Source organism: Mastigoproctus giganteus, chromosome 9, assembly GCF_048544385.1.
Source record: "Mastigoproctus giganteus isolate SK-2022 chromosome 9, ASM4854438v1, whole genome shotgun sequence".
Taxonomy (NCBI): Eukaryota; Metazoa; Arthropoda; class Arachnida; order Uropygi; family Thelyphonidae; genus Mastigoproctus; species Mastigoproctus giganteus.
Genome location: NC_143583.1, coordinates 166,718,939 through 166,737,201, shown reverse-complemented (window position 1 = coordinate 166,737,201; position 18,263 = coordinate 166,718,939). Strand labels below are relative to the sequence as shown.

At 38.7% G+C, this 18,263-nt stretch overlaps 1 protein-coding gene across 2 annotated transcripts in view; it reads left to right on the top strand.

Moving 5' to 3' along the window:
- Positions 1-18,263, top strand: part of LOC150080870 (flotillin-1-like) — a 321,558-nt gene that overhangs the window by 242,796 nt on the left and 60,499 nt on the right. For both annotated transcript variants that reach the window (XM_090380967.1, XM_090380968.1), the window contains exon 10: positions 5,688-5,825. In XM_090380967.1, coding sequence (XP_090237093.1) covers positions 5,688-5,825 — 138 coding nt within the window. The remainder of the gene's footprint in view (positions 1-5,687; positions 5,826-18,263) is intronic.

Below are 18,263 nucleotides of genomic sequence, written 5' to 3'. Positions count from 1 at the left end.
AACTGAAAATAAAACTTGAACAGGTGCAAAAGCTGCCAAAGCAGCTTTTGCACCACAAAACTACAAACAACAATAATGCATATTACCACTGCTCTAGCATACAAAGCTTGGCTGACTTTTTTACTGCAATTTATGTGGCATAGTCCATTATGGATGGGGTGTCATAATTCAGTGATCATTCAGTGTATATTTATATTTTATATCATTTGACTTGGCACCGATGCACTGTAAAATCCCTAAGCCAACCTTCTTCTGTTCCTCTACTAAAACCTCTTTGTAAAGGGAAATCAGAAAACACTGAATCACCTTGTGAAACCCAAAAAATGGCACTCTGGAAGCCATCTGACTGATTCCCCAAGCCTAACTAAAGCCATATTCATAAAGTGAATTTTTTTGGATTCCGATGGAATATAGGTGGTCAAGGCACAAGATGTAAAAGGTTATTTTATGTGCTCCCCCTTTATATATACAAGCCAGTTTTCTGGAGAAATATGTAAAGGAAAGTGAGCTCTATTTTTGTGGAATGTTAGCCTGATATGCAAAGACAGAATAGGAGATGGATCTGCTCACAGTGGAGTTTCCATCTTAGTGGGCAGCTGTTATATACCCCCTTTCCAAGTAATTCCTCTTACAACCACCACAGCAATGGTTGGCAGTCCCCTGGTTGTAGGTTTTTTCTTAACAAGCTGTTCTGTATATTTGCTACCTGGGATCAACATCTTTAAGACAGGCCTTGATGATCTCATTCAGCAACTGCTTTTTCCTGTTCTTGTCTTAAGAGACCTCGGTGGACTTAGTACCTTGTGGGGTAGTACAGACACTAATGTGAGAGCTAGTTATGTGGACAGAAACACCCTTTTTCACATGCCTATCCATATGTTACTATCATTTATCTCTCCATCTGTTCCTCTTTTCTCCCATTGTTTATATGGGAAGTTGAAGAAATCCCTCTGGGAATGATCTCTTCTCTGTGTTATCTTTCTTTTACTAAGAAAATACCATGTCAGCCATCAAGGATACTATAGTGAAAGTTTGATAAGGCTCACTGGAAGGTCATCGAACAGCTGGCTCAGTTTGACATCAAAGGAATCAGCCAGGAGCCTGTCAGTGTTGCAGTGACATAACAATATAGCCATGAAGCCAGTTGCAATTCGAAAAACATGTATTCACTTTCCATCATTCGCAAAACCTTTGTGGAATTCAGAATGCATAGCATCAAGGCATAGGGAGATATGAAATGATAAAACACATTCTTATTCAATCTAAGGATCATCTTTTGATTTTATTTAATAGAACCTTCCTTGAAAAAAAAAAAAAAAAAATTCTATATTTTTGGCAAAAGGCAATTGTTCTTGTCTTCCCAAAGCCAGGAAAAGACAGTAAGCATGTTACAAGCTTTATCAATAGTCAGGTAATTGTTTTCCTTCAACAGATCCTTTTTTTCTCTCGATCAGGGCAAATGATCTAGTTAATATTGCTGCAAAATCAGCAATCCCCTTGAATAATGTTTGCCTCTCAGTCCCATATACAGACTATAGGTAAGGTAAACCTGGCACAATTCTAGGTATGGGCAGACCACAAATGAAGTACACCAGATTAATCCTGTAATCAAGCAGTGTCAGTTTAGTCTGCACGAGGTCCAAAAGAGAGAGAGTTCTTACTTGGTAAGTTTTGTAATATGCTTTGTAAAAAAGATAGGTGGAACAGGACCAGGGTATGTCTGCCAGGGGCAAAGGTTGATGACGTTGTAGAGCGAATATCATCTTTTATGGGCACAAAAGGTGATATAGTTGTACACGTTGGCACTAATAATATTAAGAGTAGGAGACCGGCAGAATTACTTAACAAGTACAGGTCACTGCTGAACAAAAGCCGAGAATTAGGGTTGAATTTGAAAGTGTCTGCAATTCTGCTCAGACACGATAGGAGGGAGTATATGATGAGAGCCTTGTCGATCAATTCGGCCCTGGAAAGATTGTGCAAGGCTCAAGGGGTAGAATTTTTTTCAGCCTGGACTGTACTTGTTAACAGGAGAGATTGCTTCTACAGGAATGGGATACACTTAAATAGAAAGGGTGCAAGAATATTTGCTGATGCTATCGAGGCAGTGTTAGGTGGGTCGGAAACCTGCTAGCTTGGGTGGAGACAAAGACCAATAGATTGACAGTAGCCACTGGCAGAGGTGAAAGAGATTCTTGCGCTGCTTCTATTAGAATGAGCAGAAGACTGAAAAACAAGATGCATGATATTTCAGAGACCATTGCGGCAAGTAAACACATGGGTTGTGTTAGGGTAGCTAAGAATAGAAACAGGTGCAGGTATACTTGCGTGTACACCAATGCTAGGAGTTTAGTAAATAAATTTGATGAATTTGAGGTATTGCTCAAAACATCAAAGGCAGATATTGTTGGGATATCAGAGACGTGGTGTCACACAGATATAAGGGATGCAGAACTGGAATTTGGGGAGTACAACGTCTACAGAAAGGATAGGAAGGGGGGAGGGGTTATGCTATTAGTTAAGAAACACATAAAAACCAAGGAAGTGAAGCCAGTCGACATCGCTGGACAGTGCAGTGTTGAGTCAGTTTGGTGTGACATAAGCATTGGGAGATCAAAATTGAGAGTAGGAGTGTGCTATAGGCCTAATGACTGTGATGAGTATAATAAGGAACTGTGCAGGGAAATAGAGTGGGCCAGTAAATCAGAGAGTCTTATAATGGGAGATTTTAATTTCCCAGATATTGACTGGAATTTAGGGGCTGGTTACTCACGCACTAGCAGGGCTTTTGTGGATTTATTGGATGATTGTTTTCTACATCAGCATGTTTGGGAGGCAACTAGAGGGAGTAATACTCTTGATTTCGTGCGGGGATTTGATTATCAGCAGTGATTCTTCATGCATTAAGAATCTGCAGATAAATGAACCACTAGGTGGCAGTGATCACAGTGTGCTGAAGTGGGATTTACTCAAAGAGGTAACTACCATTAGGGGTTAAAGGGAAGGGTTATTGCTTCCGTACAGGCGACTACGATGGACTGAGACAGTATTTAAATTCTATACAGTGGGACCAACTGATGATATTACCAACAGCAAATTCAAAATGGGAAGCATTCAAAGAACTTATCTTGGAAGCTACTAGGCTTTACATACCAACTAAGAAATATTGTTAAAGGTTTAGGCCAAAATTGATGTCAGATGAACTAATGAGGCATATGGCAGAGAAGAAAAATGCATGGGATACTTACAAATTAACACATGACACAGAAGCCTATGATAGATACAAGTTGATATGCAACCAAGTTACAAAGGAGGTTAGGCAGGCGAAGGCAGATTACGAGAAATCCTTGGCAAGGGATGCAAAGAAAAACAGCAAAGAGTTCTTTACTTATGTAAACTCTAGAAGGAAGGGGATGAATCAGATTGGTCCACTTGATATTGATGGGTCAACTCTTGATGATCCTGCTCAGGTAGCTAACAAACTAAATGAGTATTTTGCATCGACATTCACACATGAGGAGTTATTCAGCAAGGGGAATGCCAGAGGTGTATTCAACTCTAGCGTAAGCTACAGAATCTTGAAATAACTGGGAGTAAAGTGGAGGAGAAACTGTTGAAGATAAACACAAGAAAGGCACCCGGGATGGATGGGATCTATCCAGTTATATTAAAGGAGGCAGCAAAGGAAGTAAGCAAACCCTTAGCCATAATTATGAGAGCTTCCTTGGACTCAGGGGAGGTACCCATAGACTGGAAATGTGCAAATGTGACCCTAATTCACAAAGGAGGATCAAAGGCTGACACAAGTAATTATAGACCTGTGAGCTTAACTTCTGTTCCATGAAAATTAATGGAGGCACTGGTTAAAGAAGCACTGCAGGATCATTTAGACAAGACTTCAGTTATAGCTGAGACACAGCATGGTTTTGTTAAGGGGAAGTCTTGCCTGACCAACTTGATTGGATACTATGATGCAGTCACAAAAGAACTGGATGCAGGGAATAACTTTGATATTATATACTTGGATCTTAGAAAGGCTTTTGATACTGTTGCACATGGAAGACTGCTACACAAATTGGAGCAGTGTGACATTGGAGGCAAATTGCTGCTATGGATAAAGGGGTGGTTGAGGGGGAGAAGACAGAGAGTGGTAATCAATGGACACTGCTCATCGTGGACTAATGTTATTAGTGGAGTCCCTCAGGGTTCAGTGTTGGGTCCATTATTGTTTTCCGTATTTATAAATGATATTGATGATGGTATATCAAGCTTAATGTCCAAGTTTGCAGACGATACAAAGGTTGGCAGGGTTGTCAAGGACACTACTGACACTATGGTGCTGCAACAGGATCTGGAGAGGTTGAGCAGATGGACTGAGAGGTGGCAAATGAAGTTTAACATTGACAAATGTAAAGTACTACACATGGGAAACAGCAACCCCAGAGCAACGTATCAACTCTGTGGTACTACACTGACAGTGGTAGAGAATGAAAGGGACTTGGGGGTGGTTGTGCAGGCAGATATGAAGTTCTCTCGGGCTGCAAGAGTAGCTCATGGAGTATTGTCAATGATATACAGGAATTTTTCCAGCAGGGATAAGGAGGTGATTATTCCATTGTATAAGGCAATGGTCAGGCCACACCTAGAGTACTGTATACAGGTCTGGAGGCCTCATTTCAAGAAGGATGTAGAGCTGCTGGAACGAGTACAGAGAAGGGCAACAAGATTAGTGAATGGAACAAAGGGGTGCTCTTACAAAGAAAGGCTTAAGTTTTGCAAATTACAGTGTCTGGAGACTAGGCACCAGCTAGGTGATCTGATAGAGGTGTATAAAGCCTTGAATGGTTTAAGCATGCTCAATGCTGATGGGATTCTTCCTCTAGCTCAGAAAAATCACCTGAGAGGGCATAAATTCAAATTGAGGAAAGACAGATGTAGGATAGACGTGCGGAAATTTGCCTTTAGCCAGCGGGTGGTTGGTTGGTGGAACAGACTTCCATCCCTTGTGGTGGAGGTTGATAGCCTAAATAAGTTTAAGGCTCAGCTGGACAGGTATTTTGAATGAACAGAGGGGTGAAGTGGAAGTGGGTTTTTTTTTTTTTTTGGCTGATGCTGCATAAGCTTGCTTTCTTGCATCAAATGCCTCTACTAATGCTAATTGGCTCCGTTTAGGTCACAATTATCCGACTTTTTAGCTGAGGATAATTGTGACCTAAACGGATAATTGTGACCTCTCTGCGAGAACGTGTCCTTAACTATTCATTATGTATTTATAGAATGTCCTGTATTTACAAGTGCACGAGTATTATGTTTTATTGATTTTAAATAGTCTGGCTGAACCATTTACACTCAGCCAGATTTTTGATGATGGAGACAATATATCTGATGGTTTCAACTTTTTTTTATAGATCATTAATTTCTACACATATTTAAATTTATCTAGTTTTATTTACTTTTTTGGTGTGTAAACCTGTTTATAGGTTACCAAACACATTTAATAGTTTGTTTCGACTTTCCACATTATAGCAAAAGTTGCCAATACACCATTAAAAACGAAATAACTAATCTAATAATTACTGTATCACCCCTGGGGGAGGAGACTGTAGCTCTAATGTAGATACTGGTATCAAAAATGCATAATGTTAATAGTATATTGCATAAAACTTAATGGAAAAGTTCTTTTCTAGCTAAAGGGAGAAGCAGAAGCATTTGCAATTGAAGCGAAAGCCAAAGCCGAAGCTGAACAAATGGCTAAGAAAGCAGATGCTTTCAGAGAGTACAAAAATGCTGCAATGGTTGACATGGTATTGGATACACTTCCAAAGGTAATGTGTAAAATAAGATATTGGCTGCTTTTCTTTATCAGTAATTTAAATTAAATGAAAAATTACTGCAGATAGCAAGTGAAACAGTCTCTCTCTCTCTCTCTCTCTCTCTCTCTCTCTCTCTCTCTCTCACACACACACACACACACACACACACACACACACACACACACACACACACACACACACCACATCCATTCCCTGAAGCAGTATTCTTGGAAACACTTAACATTGTCTTTTGGTTTGCTTTGATAATTTAAATTTCCGATTTAGGACTATACCTTTCCTAAATAGGGAAAATATTATTCCACTGAGCTGGTCATAAGTTGGTCATTGCTGTTCTAAAATATTATTAATGACTTCTTTCCAGTTAATGCATCAGTAAAGAATCCTTGTCATCTTGTTGTTAATTGTTTCTTAAACAGGTCATGCTAATATACTGATAATTAACTGATAATTATTTACCCATTATTATCTAGTTTCATGATTACAAATTAAACTCAAAGTATTGGAACCTATAGTATTCTAGTAACATTGAGAGTGTACTTGTTGATGATGGACTTGAATTTCTGTAAATTGTAATTTTCAGGTAATATAGTCAATTCCGATTATTTGGGACACATCAAGACTAGTGCATTTTGGCCCAATTAAGCGGCTGCCCCAATTATGCAAAGTTTCATGTAAATAGTTAAAAATACAGAAGATATATCGTGAATGATGTTACCGTCCTGAACAAGGTAAATGTTGGAAGTGTTGCAGTCAGTGTTGCCTGTCAGTGTTGCAGAGACATAACAATATAGCCATGAAGCCAGTTGCAATTCAAAAAACATGTATTCACTTTCCATTATTCACAAAACCTTTGTGGAATTCAGAATGCATAGCACCAAGGCATAGGGGGATATGAAATGATAAAACACATTCTTATTCAATCTAAGGATCATCTTTTGATTTTATTTAATAGAACCTTATTAGTCAAGAAACACTTTTCATGATGAACTGAAAATGACAAATGAAGAGCAAGATAAACTCTGACAAGGAGAAAATTGAGTTATGCTGAGTTAAGCAAAGTCATTAGAAAGAGACTCAGAGAGGACATAAGAAGATTTAACACAAGAAAAATAGAACAAGCAAAGGGAAAACAAAGGACTTAAATCAGCAGCCATGAGCAGTAATACAGAAAGACAAATGATACTGAAACTGAAGAATAGTGATGGTGTACTTATAAATAGCAGAGAAGGCATAATCCAAGTAGCAGAAGACTACTGTAAAGAGTTATACAAGGAGTGAGGGAATGATGCCAGCAGTGAGGAAGATGGATCGCAAATTAGTAACACATACAACATACCCGATATCCTTCCTGATGAGGTAGAACATGCATTGAAGAAAATGAAGAATCAGAAAGCCCTGGGGGAAGATGTAGTTACTGTAGAGTTGTTAAAATTGGGAGGAAGAGACATGACACAAAAACTGGCGAGACTCTTCACGAAATGCATTTGAAAAGGTGTGATGCCTAAGGAGTGGAATAATGCAATCATAGTTCTGCTACATAAGAAAGGAGATAAATCGGAAATTGTAAATTATAGACCAATTAGCTTGTTATCCCACATCTACAAGTTGTTCACAAGGGTCATTACTAACAGATTAGAAAGAATACTTGATGAGAATCAACTGAAAGAGCAAGCTGACTTTAAGACAGGATTCTCAACTATGGATCAACTTCACATAATATTACAGTCACTCAAGCGTTTAGGGCATAAGCCTCAAGCTATGAAGGAGTCTAGACTATGTATAAATATAGTGCAAACGCATCAGAAATACATAGCTATATCTGAATAAATCAGAATATTAGTAAAACGGCATCGTTTTAAGTTATATCTCATATTGTGAATACCTATAATAATAAGGTATAATAATAATACCTATAATAATAAGGTATTCACAGTATGAGATATAACTTAAAACGATGGCGTTTTACTAATATTCTGATTTATTCAGATATAGCTATGTATTTCTGATGCGTTTGCACTATATTTATACATAGTCTAGACTCCTTCATAGCTTGAGGCTTATGCCCTAAACGCTTGAGTCTAAATACATGATACACCATCAGGCATCTCTCATATTGTGGAGTTATACTTCATAACTGTTTTGCCATCATTGCATCACTTGGGTACCTACCCACCCACCGAAGAAGGGCCAAATAGCCCTGAAACGGTGCCGCTAGGGGGAGCTTGATGATGTCCGGAGTTTCCAAGAATAGGTAACAACAGCCTTCTCCACTGGGGAAGCGTTGCCTATTCGAGGAGTTTATGAGTTTTTGAGTAGTGTGAGTTGAAGGAGTTACTGCCCCTTTCATTCTTCTACACCATTTCTTTTCCTCTTCCACTCCTACTATAATTTTCCCTCTACCTTTTTTTTTGCTTTTCTAAGTCTAATAGGGACAAGTGGATATTCGAGTAGATATTCACATACATACATAAATAGCCCTGAAACGGTGCCGTCTGGGTGGTGGTATCCATCTGAGAATAAGTAACATTAGTCTTCTCCTTAGGTGAAGCGTTACTTATTCGAAGTAGTGCAATATTGTGGCAACTCGTTGTGAAGGTATTCACAATATGAGATATAACTTAAAACGATGCCGTTTTACTAATATTCTGATTTATTCAGATATAGCTATGTATTTCTGATGCGTTTGCACTATATTTATACATAATATTACAGCTAATGGAGAAAGCAAATGAATATAAAACACCATTATGCCTGGCATTTGTCTCCATACAGCATAAGGCAATGTTTCAGGCACTGGAAAGACAAGGCATAGATACCCCATATATTATCATTTTGAAGAAAATATATGAGAATGCTACCTCCTTTATTAGACTAGACAAAGACAGTAGCAAATTTAAAATTGGGAAAGGAGTTTGACAAGGAGACACGATATCTCCAAAGTTGTTTACTGCTGCCCTCGAGGAAGCTTTCAGAAGATTAGACTGGTTGCAGAAAGGAGGCAATGTGAATGGAGAGTACCTAAACCATTTACGATTTGCGGATGATATTGTGGTCATAAGCCACGATCTCAAAGAATTAGAGGAAAATCTTAATCAGTTATGCACAGTTAGTAAGGATTTTGGACTAAAGATGAATATGGCTAAAACAGAAACGGATATAATGATTGAAGGAGTAATTGAAAAGGTGGAGTCATATACTTATCTGGGACAAATCATTAGCTGTAGTAATGATAAATAGAAGAATAAATTTTGGATGGATAACATTCAGGAAATAATAAATAAATAAATAAATTTTCTGTTTATACTCCAGGATGACCAAACGGTCAGAGGAGTTCGCATGATAATCAAAAGGGGCGGAGGAGTAATGATGCTATATAAAACCGACTTCCAGATTGTGAAAGAACAAAGCTCTAATTCAGATAACTTCGAAGCTGTTATCGCCACATTCTCTGGTGAGAACAGCAAGGTACAGCTTTGTCTTATCTACATGCCACCAGAACATACGAGAGAGATCAGAAATGAGTTCTTTACCTGGCTGGTATCAAACTTAGACGTAAATATTGAGACAATCATTTTAGGAGATCTGAATATGCCGTTACCGAGGAATAAAGAGGCAAAAGCAGAGCTAGACGCCACAGTAGAAGCACTCGGAATGAAACAATTAACAACACCTGCGACAAGAGGATTACAGTGCTTGGATTTAATTTATTACAACGCGCAAGATGTTAACTTAATAGACAACTCCTTACAGTTTTCCTCCGACCACTCTGCGCTTTCAATGGAAGTTGCTCTTCGAAGACAGATTGCCGATCAGAACTGCGACACTCATCAGAGTAATGAATCAAATTTGATATTTTCCACAAAATATATCAAATGCGAGGTCATATTGCAATGCTTAGCGCGATACAACTTTCAAAGTCTACATAAGATGTCCACTGAAGAAGCCATAGAGGAGATTTCGAGGTTACTCTTGCAGATCGCCCGTCTAGGAGCAGCAAAAGTATTAAAGATCTCCGACAGAGCGAACTCTTGGTTCACGCCACAAGTAAAAGTTATGTTTAAAAAGAAGCAAAAGCTCTACCGAAAGTGGAAAAGAACTGGGCACCCGACTGATCGGACTATGTACAAATGCGAAAGGGCACAGTTCATTCGACTGAAAAGACAAGCATACTTTGAGGTTATGAAGGAAAAATTAAAAAAGGGAAAGAGAATAGTTAGCGAGAAAAACAACAAAAAAGAAATGACGGACCAGCTGTTTAGAGAGTGGACAGAAGTCACATTCGGAAAGCCTTTGAATGAGAAGCAGAAAAATTGTGAGGAAAACATCCGCGAGATGCAGAAAATGATTGAAAAACTGACGGATCCCACTGGCACAAACCAAACTAGAGCTAGAAACGTATTACGTGAAATTAATATCAGCAGGGAAAACTTAAAGGAAGCTATTAACTCGCTCCCCAATAAAGCAACGATCGGGCCGGACCAGTTCCCGCTATTCATGATAAAAATATGTAGCGCTTACATAATCGACCCACTCCGCCACCTCTTCCAGCGAATACTAAGTGAGGGGGTTATCCCGGAAAAATGGAAGAGATATTACGTAAAACCAGTTCCAAAAATAAGCAATCCTAAAACCAGTAAAGATTTCAGGCCCATCGCAATCGGATGCTCTCTGCAAAAAATATTTAAAAAGCAATCCTGAGCACCATCAATCAGCACTGCTTTGGGGACAGGCCAGAATACTTACATTCTGTGCTTCCTCGAAGGTCGACTATTACTAATTTAATGGAGACTCTACTCCGAATACAGCTAGCTTTAAACAATAAACAACAGTTGGACATCGTTTTTCTGGATGTTGCAGCAGCCTTCGACAACGTCTCAATCCCAGCTATAACAGTAATCCTCAAGGAGTATTTCCTCATTTCAGGAAGCACTTTAAGCATTCTCACTAACACCCTTCAAGAAAGACAAATTATCGCAATAAACGGGAAACAAACAGCATCTTACTGTATCTCCAGGGGTGTACCTCAAGGGGGCGTATTGTCCGCCACTTTCTTTGCAATAGCACTAGCCCCATTTTTAGCTCAAAACTGTGAACAATTTATTACATATGCTGACGATTTGAAATTTTTTGTAACATCTAAAGAACAAGAAACTGCACCCCATCTATCAGAGGAAGCAAACAAGGCAATCAAGAAGCTAGAAGAATATCTGCACTACATTGGCCTGAAACTTAATGAAAAGAAAACTGCCCAAATGACCTTCACCAACAAAAAGAAGAAAAATGAAATTACGATTTTTGTGAACAATACTAGAATCCAAAATTCCCCCGCACATGTTGACCTTGGCCTTAAGTGGGATGAAGGATTAAACTTCATACCTCACTTCGAACACATTAGGAAAAAGACATACGCAGCACTGTGGAGCACTAGACAAGAACTCACCGGTCTCCGAAGCCCTCATCTTATAATTCAATACATCCTTAAATGCGTTACACCGATTCCGTTGTACGCATCGACTATCTGGTCATCAGCCCCTGAGAGCAACATCAAGGCCTTCTTAGGAGTAGAATACTGGCTCCTGAGATGGCTAAACAAGATTGCCGGGAAACCGTTTACCATCTCAAGAGCGGTCTTGTCTGCCAATCTGGACATCACACCCTGGAAGTATATCATCACAACCAGAAACATCTTAACTCTGGCAAAGCTACTAACGGAGAGAATAGATTCCCCGAAAGTGGGAAACGTGATCACTCGCCCCCGGATGATACGACCGAGAATAAAGAGGGAAGAACCAAGTCTCAAGTGCCAACTGACTCAATTGGACTCTCTGGGGAGATTTTTCCCAGCAAATACTGTGAATTATTTTAATAATTTAAATATAGATGCAGAGAAACTATGTACAGACAAAATGTATAGGACAGAAATCTTTGGTAATGTGTATCGGCAAGTATAAATATAATAAGAAGACTAATTTAATAATTTATATAATAATATTTAGCATTTAACAACCATTTGCAATTAATTAAACCAACTTAACAATTAATTCATTAACCACGTATTCTGTGTTTTTACATCTCCAAATTTTGTAAATAAGTTCATGTAAACATGCTTGTAAATACTATAATGTAACCACACAATAATGATAGATTGAATACAAGAAAGAGCACTGTATTCAGTAGTCACGGGCTTGAACCCCGTACTCAGGCACCCGTCCCCCTGACCACTAGGCTACTCCATTATGTATAGGCGGGGGGAAAGAGGATTTTAATAGCATTCCTTAATTTGAACTCTTGAATTTCAGTTTCTGGAAATATAGTCACATACTGAGAACAATATCCCAATTTGTCTGAAATGTAAAATAATGATCCAATGTATACTCCCCACCATGACTTATGGAAGTGAAACTTGGGCTCTCACCAAAAGAATGGAAGAGAAGCTGAGAACTACACAGCGAAGAGAAACACATGGATTAGGCAGCAAACTCAAGTAAAGGACATTCTTTTCAAAACTAAAGATCTAAAATGGTCTTGGGCACATAGACACATAGTGCGAAGACAAGATGACAGATGGACTAAGAAAAATAACTGAATGGTACCCAAGAGGAGCTAGAAGAAAACCTGGAAGAAGACAACGGAGATGGAGATGAAATTCACGAGTTTGTGGGTAGCAAATGGATGGCCATTGCACAAAACAGAAGGAATTGGAAAGTTGCTGGAGCGGCCTTCATCCTGCAGTGAATTGAAAATGGCTGATGATGAGTTAAACCCCCCCAACTTTACGATTCTCTGTACAATCAAATCACGTTATGATGGACTCAACATAGTAAAATATGTTCACTATATGATATGTAGTAAGTGGCGGTCATTGTGATCATGTTTGTGAATTGAATTTTAATTCTATTAGACAGCGATTCTAATAAGTGAAAATAGGAGGAATATTATCCACAGGCTATAAAAGTAAAGCTCTATTAAGCACAAATTTACCTTACCAATTAAAATATTAAATGATACATGAAAATTGGAAGAATATTTTCCACAGGTTAGCAAAATAAAAATAAATTTACTCTTACGTGCATAGCTTAATTAATACATACTGTAATATGTACATACTAACTAGTTGATATTTCTGTTCGCTGATATTTGGGGGAGGGGTTAAAATTTAAAACACAATTTAAAAGTAAAAAAGATCAGCAATCAATAACACAGAACATGGCCCGCACAAATTGCAACTAACACGATAAGTGCAAGTGAGAAGAGTAACAAGTTGCGATGCTTAAAAAAAGGGAATGAAGAGAACATTCCAAAAAGTTTTTCATACAAAGGGTACTAGGAAAGTTTTGCAATACAGCTTTGTTTATTTAATTTTTTCAAAGTAATTTCCTCTACATTCAATACACCTCTCCGTCCTCCGAAACCAATCTTTAAACCAGTTCTGCCAAGTTTCACTAGGGAGTAAAGCACACTCGTTGTCCCAAGCCCGTAGAAGGTCCTCATCACTGGAAAACCACCTCCCTTTTAGCTTCATTTTCACATGCGGGAATAGTGCAAAGTCGCAGGGAGCAAGGTCTGGACTGTAGGGAGGGTGCTCGAGAAGTTTCAGTCCTGTCGTGGTCAAATATTCGGTGCAGGCTTTGGCGCGGTGAGCTGCAGCAGTATCGTGATGGAGGTACCAGGTGTCCATTCTTGACTTTGGCCGTAGGTTCTTCATAGATCCAATGACTTTAGGCAGGCATTGTTCAGTATATCACTTAGCTGTGACTGTCTTCTGCGTGTCCAAAACGACACGTTCCACAATTCCACTCAATTTGAAAAATACAGCTATCATTTTCTTCTTTACAGATCGGGATTTTCTGACAGTTACGGGTGTGTCGTCATCATCAAAGACCCAAACTTTGTTTTGAGCCTTGGTCGGCAGATCGTAATAGTACAGCCAAGTCTCGTCACCTGTCACGATGTTGTTCACATACCGAGATTGTCCCTTATCAAACTTTTTTAACATCTCCCGGCACCAAGTCACACGTCGTGTCATCTGCTCTTCAGTCAGTTGATGCGGCACCCAGAGAAAACAAAGTTTCTTCACGTGCAAATGATCTTGCAGAATCGAACGAATTGCTGGTGAATTTAGGCCCAAAGTATCCTCTATCTGTTGGTAGGTCACTCGCCTGTTTTCGTCAAGCATTTTCTTCACAGCAGTAACGTTTTCCTCCATAACTGATGTTCGTGGCCTTCCCGGCCTCTCCGAATCCTCCAGAGTGAAATTTCCCCTTTGGAATTCTCTATACCACCTGAATATCGTTGTACGATGTGGACAATCATCATCTAGTGCAAGAGTCATTTCTTCTAAGCACTGGTCTATGGTTAAACCACGCACGAAATTATAGCGCAAAACTGTCCTTATCTCATTTCGTGACCACGATGCCATCGCAAGCACTTTACACTCTCACTACTAATGAATAACTGAGCCCATCGACTTGGCGCGGCGGCTACTATGCACGTATTAAAATGTCTCAACATGCAGCAACAAGCAGCTTCCTGTGATTCACTGTTGCGTCATATTGCAAAACTTTCCTAGTACCCTTTGTGATTGAAGATTTCATGGAAGGGGAAACACATTTCGCCATAATGACAAAATCGACAGAATTCCAGCTGTCGATATTATCTCAAATTCAATAAGATTGAGTTTACTATCCATTTATAATAGATAACAGAAAAGCCCAGTAAACCGGAAACTGCTAATTGTTTTATTGCTTTATGGTTGTGACCTCCAAAAATTCCAATGGGACCACATGGTATGGTCACAGACAATTGTAGGGTAATCTCAAGTGCTGTGTTTTCCTGCCCCGATTAAATGGCATGTTGTCCCAATTAAGCAGGAAACCCTGGCTATTTTATCGATTAGGTTCAGTTCTAAGATTTGTCCCAAATAAACGGCTGCCCCAATATTAACTGGTCGTCCAAATAACTGGAATCCACTGTATATAAGAAGGGAAAGTTGTTCCGAAGAACAGAAGTAGAAGGGAAAAATGTGAAATAGAAGTTAGTTCAGAGGCATGTCTTATAACTCATTAGAAAGAAAGGGGTGAAATTACAAATGCTAATTCAGAAAATAGTAAAACTGTTTTAAAATCAATTTTTAAAAAAAAATTTGTGAATTTTTTCTTAATTTCATTAAAGAATACAACCATGATATACACTGAGAATAATTATACAGTTGGCAAAAAAAAAAAAAAAAAAAATCCCTTTATTCTGCAGGTTTTTATTTATAATGCAGTGCACAAGCTGTGGACCAGGGATGGTATCCTCTCTCAATTTAGAAAGCAATGAAGATTAATAAAAGAACTTAAAATTTATTAAACACTAATATAATTAAAGATTTATTTTTTAAAAAAAAAATTGTGTTTTCGCTTCCTAACTCTCATTGCCAATAGAGACTAGAAACGTGAGCCAAAACAATGCCTTCTCCATCAATAAATTAGTAAAGGCAGCCTTCCTTGCCAGTTACAGTTTCAAAAGACCAGCGAGAGACAAGTGCAGAGATAAGGTGTTGAATTTCAAAACTGGTTGTTGCGGTAAAACTGCACCATAAGGAGTTTTATGCATGCAGTGAAAAAAAAAAAAGAAAGAAAGAAAAGTTGTTGGTGTAAATACAGTAGGGTCTCCATATTTGCAGGGGTTACGTGTCAACACTTCCCACGAAAATCTGTACTCTCATCCAAATAGCCCCAGATGTTTTCTACGTATGCCTAAACACTTTCACAACCATTTACAATTAACAGAAAATGTTCTAATGTGTTTAAAAGGTTTTAATTGTGTTTTAAAATAATGAGTAACATTTTAGACTCATGTTTTTGAAAATACTGTATAAAAATTTTATTACATAGTTCCTCAACCTCTTTCTCATCTTCAGAGTTGGAACAAACAAGCTCCTTGAGTTCAGCATCCGTTAGTGTTGTCCCCTGTCCATCAATTAAATCATTGATGTCCTCCTCGAAATCCTCAACCTATGCACCCTATTCTCCTAGCCAACTCCTTTGTTTCTCTGATGGTTTTCTTGCATTGTTCATCTGGAATGGTTTGTCTGGACTGAAGTCATGCACAACCTTGGGCCACAAGTTCTTCCAACAGGCATTTAAAGTCTTCTCTTTGATGTCTATCAGTGTGTGTTTTATTAGACTGTCAGCTATGGTGAAGTCTTTCCAAAACTGAATAACATTGAGGTTGTCATCGCTGTCCATGGTCTCAATGATTCAGTCCATACACCTCTTTGTGTAGTTTACCTTAAAGGCCTTGATTACCCCTTGGTCAAGAGGCTGGATAAGGGAGGTAGTGTTAGGGGTAGAACGACCATCTCTACGTCTTCATTTGCATAGTCTTGTGCATCATTTCAGTGTCTTGGGACACTGAAATGATGCATAGTGTCCAAGCACGAGAAGGACTTTAAATGGAAGTCCCTTTTCCTCCGGGTATGCTGTGATTTCAGGAATGAAACGGTGCTTTTTCTATGTCCTCTAAGAGCTGTTGGGTTCTGTATGCAGAAAATTAGGCCAGGCTTTTTTATATGGCCTGCTGCATTGCTGCAAACTAGCAGCATAACCTGATCTCATGCCACCTTGAGTCCTGGGGCCTTCTCTTTGACATCTATATAGGTGCACCGAGGCATTTTCTTCCAGAATAATGCTGTCTCACTGGTATTGAAAACCTGTTCAGGTTTATATCCCTTCTCCTCGATGAACTTCTCGAGTTGTGCAGGTTAGGCCTTAGCATACTCGCCCGTAATCTTTACATTACAGAGTGAATAACGCCTCTTGAATTTCTGGAACCAGCCTTTGCTGGCAATGAAAGTGGTTTCTGCAGTGCTGCTGGCACAGGGGGTTCCTGCTTAAATCTGTTGTAAAAAAGGAGGACCTTAGCGGAAATCATACCAATGTTCACAGGCAAGTTTTTCTTGTGCTGCTCTTCAATCGAAATGAACAGTGCATTCTCCATTTTTAACATCACACTATCACATACATAAGCTGCATATTTAGCAGTTAGAATTCCACAAGTTTGCACTACCTTTCTGATCTCAGCTTCTGGTTTCCTTGTGTATTGTACAGTACTTTCGTTGATACCAAACATGTGGTCTACGGCCGTGTAGTGGGCCCTTCTCGACATTTATCTAGAATCTGCATCTTCTTGATCAAAGTCATCACTTTCTTGGACCTTTTAAGCTTTTGTCCATCACTAGATGCACTTTGTTTAGAACCCACGTGTATTCACATAAGCACAGTAATATTTTAAGCACAAGTAGCGTAACGAACACACACAACACCAAAGGTCACAAGCCATCCTACTCAGATGACACTCACTGCCAGACTGAAGACATGCGTGTCCCCCTATCACTCAGGGTGAATGCAGTGAGCAGCAGGCAAATATTTAGTATGATAAATTTCATGACCACCAATGCGAAAAAACAAATCTGAAAATACAGATCCCACAAATATGGAGACCCAACTGTATATCTATTGTATAATCAAGATGATTTGTATGCTGATACAATCCAGTGAAGTGTTTGCAACTTGAGATATTTAATACTCTCATAGCAGATGTTGAATTACTTTCAGATGCTGAAAATGCAGACTTAGTTATGTGTCCACTGACTTTCTTTCACAAATTCCTAAGACCAAAGTGTGTCTCCTTACAGCATTCAAAGGTCTGCTAGCGTTAAACAGAATTCACAGAATTCTGTTTAACGCTAGCAGACCTTTGAATAAAGATTACACTAACTAGTGTAATCTTGATGCAGGGTTGTATTAAATTTGGTGTATAAGAGAGTGGATAATGTTAAGTTTGTCCTTTTACTTCTTGTGAGCACAGATTTCAACCGAAATAACTTAGTAACTTATAGAGAAGTTTAACTAAAAATAATGAGGAAAATTTGACAATTGTCTTCAATTCCCGGTCTGTGATTGTGGTTGGTTTAGTCTTGGATGGTTTGGTGTGCATCAACTATGCTTCGCTTTTCCTTTCTTAGCAGTTGATAGATAATGGGAATTGAACACAAGAGTAGTTTTTTTAATAAAACTGTATAATAAATTTTATGGATAATATCGCATCACTAACTTTAACCTTTTTTTCATAATGGATTAACTGGATAAGTTGAGGGTGAGTGTTGGTTGAAGAGCATTCCTGTAGTAAGGTATGAGAATTTCTCATATATTTAACAACTGCTAGTTAGTTACCCAGTTGGGTTGTTGGAAGTTTTAAATTAAATATTATTTAATTATTATATGGGCCACCTCAACCACCATTATCCCCCAATTGAACCACCTTCACTTTGATGAAAGCAAATTGTATGATTGTACTAAACTGTATGGTTAAACTGAAATCCCTGCCAGAACACTCTATGCGGACATCTGTTTTTGAGCCACAATGGCAAAATCTATATAATAC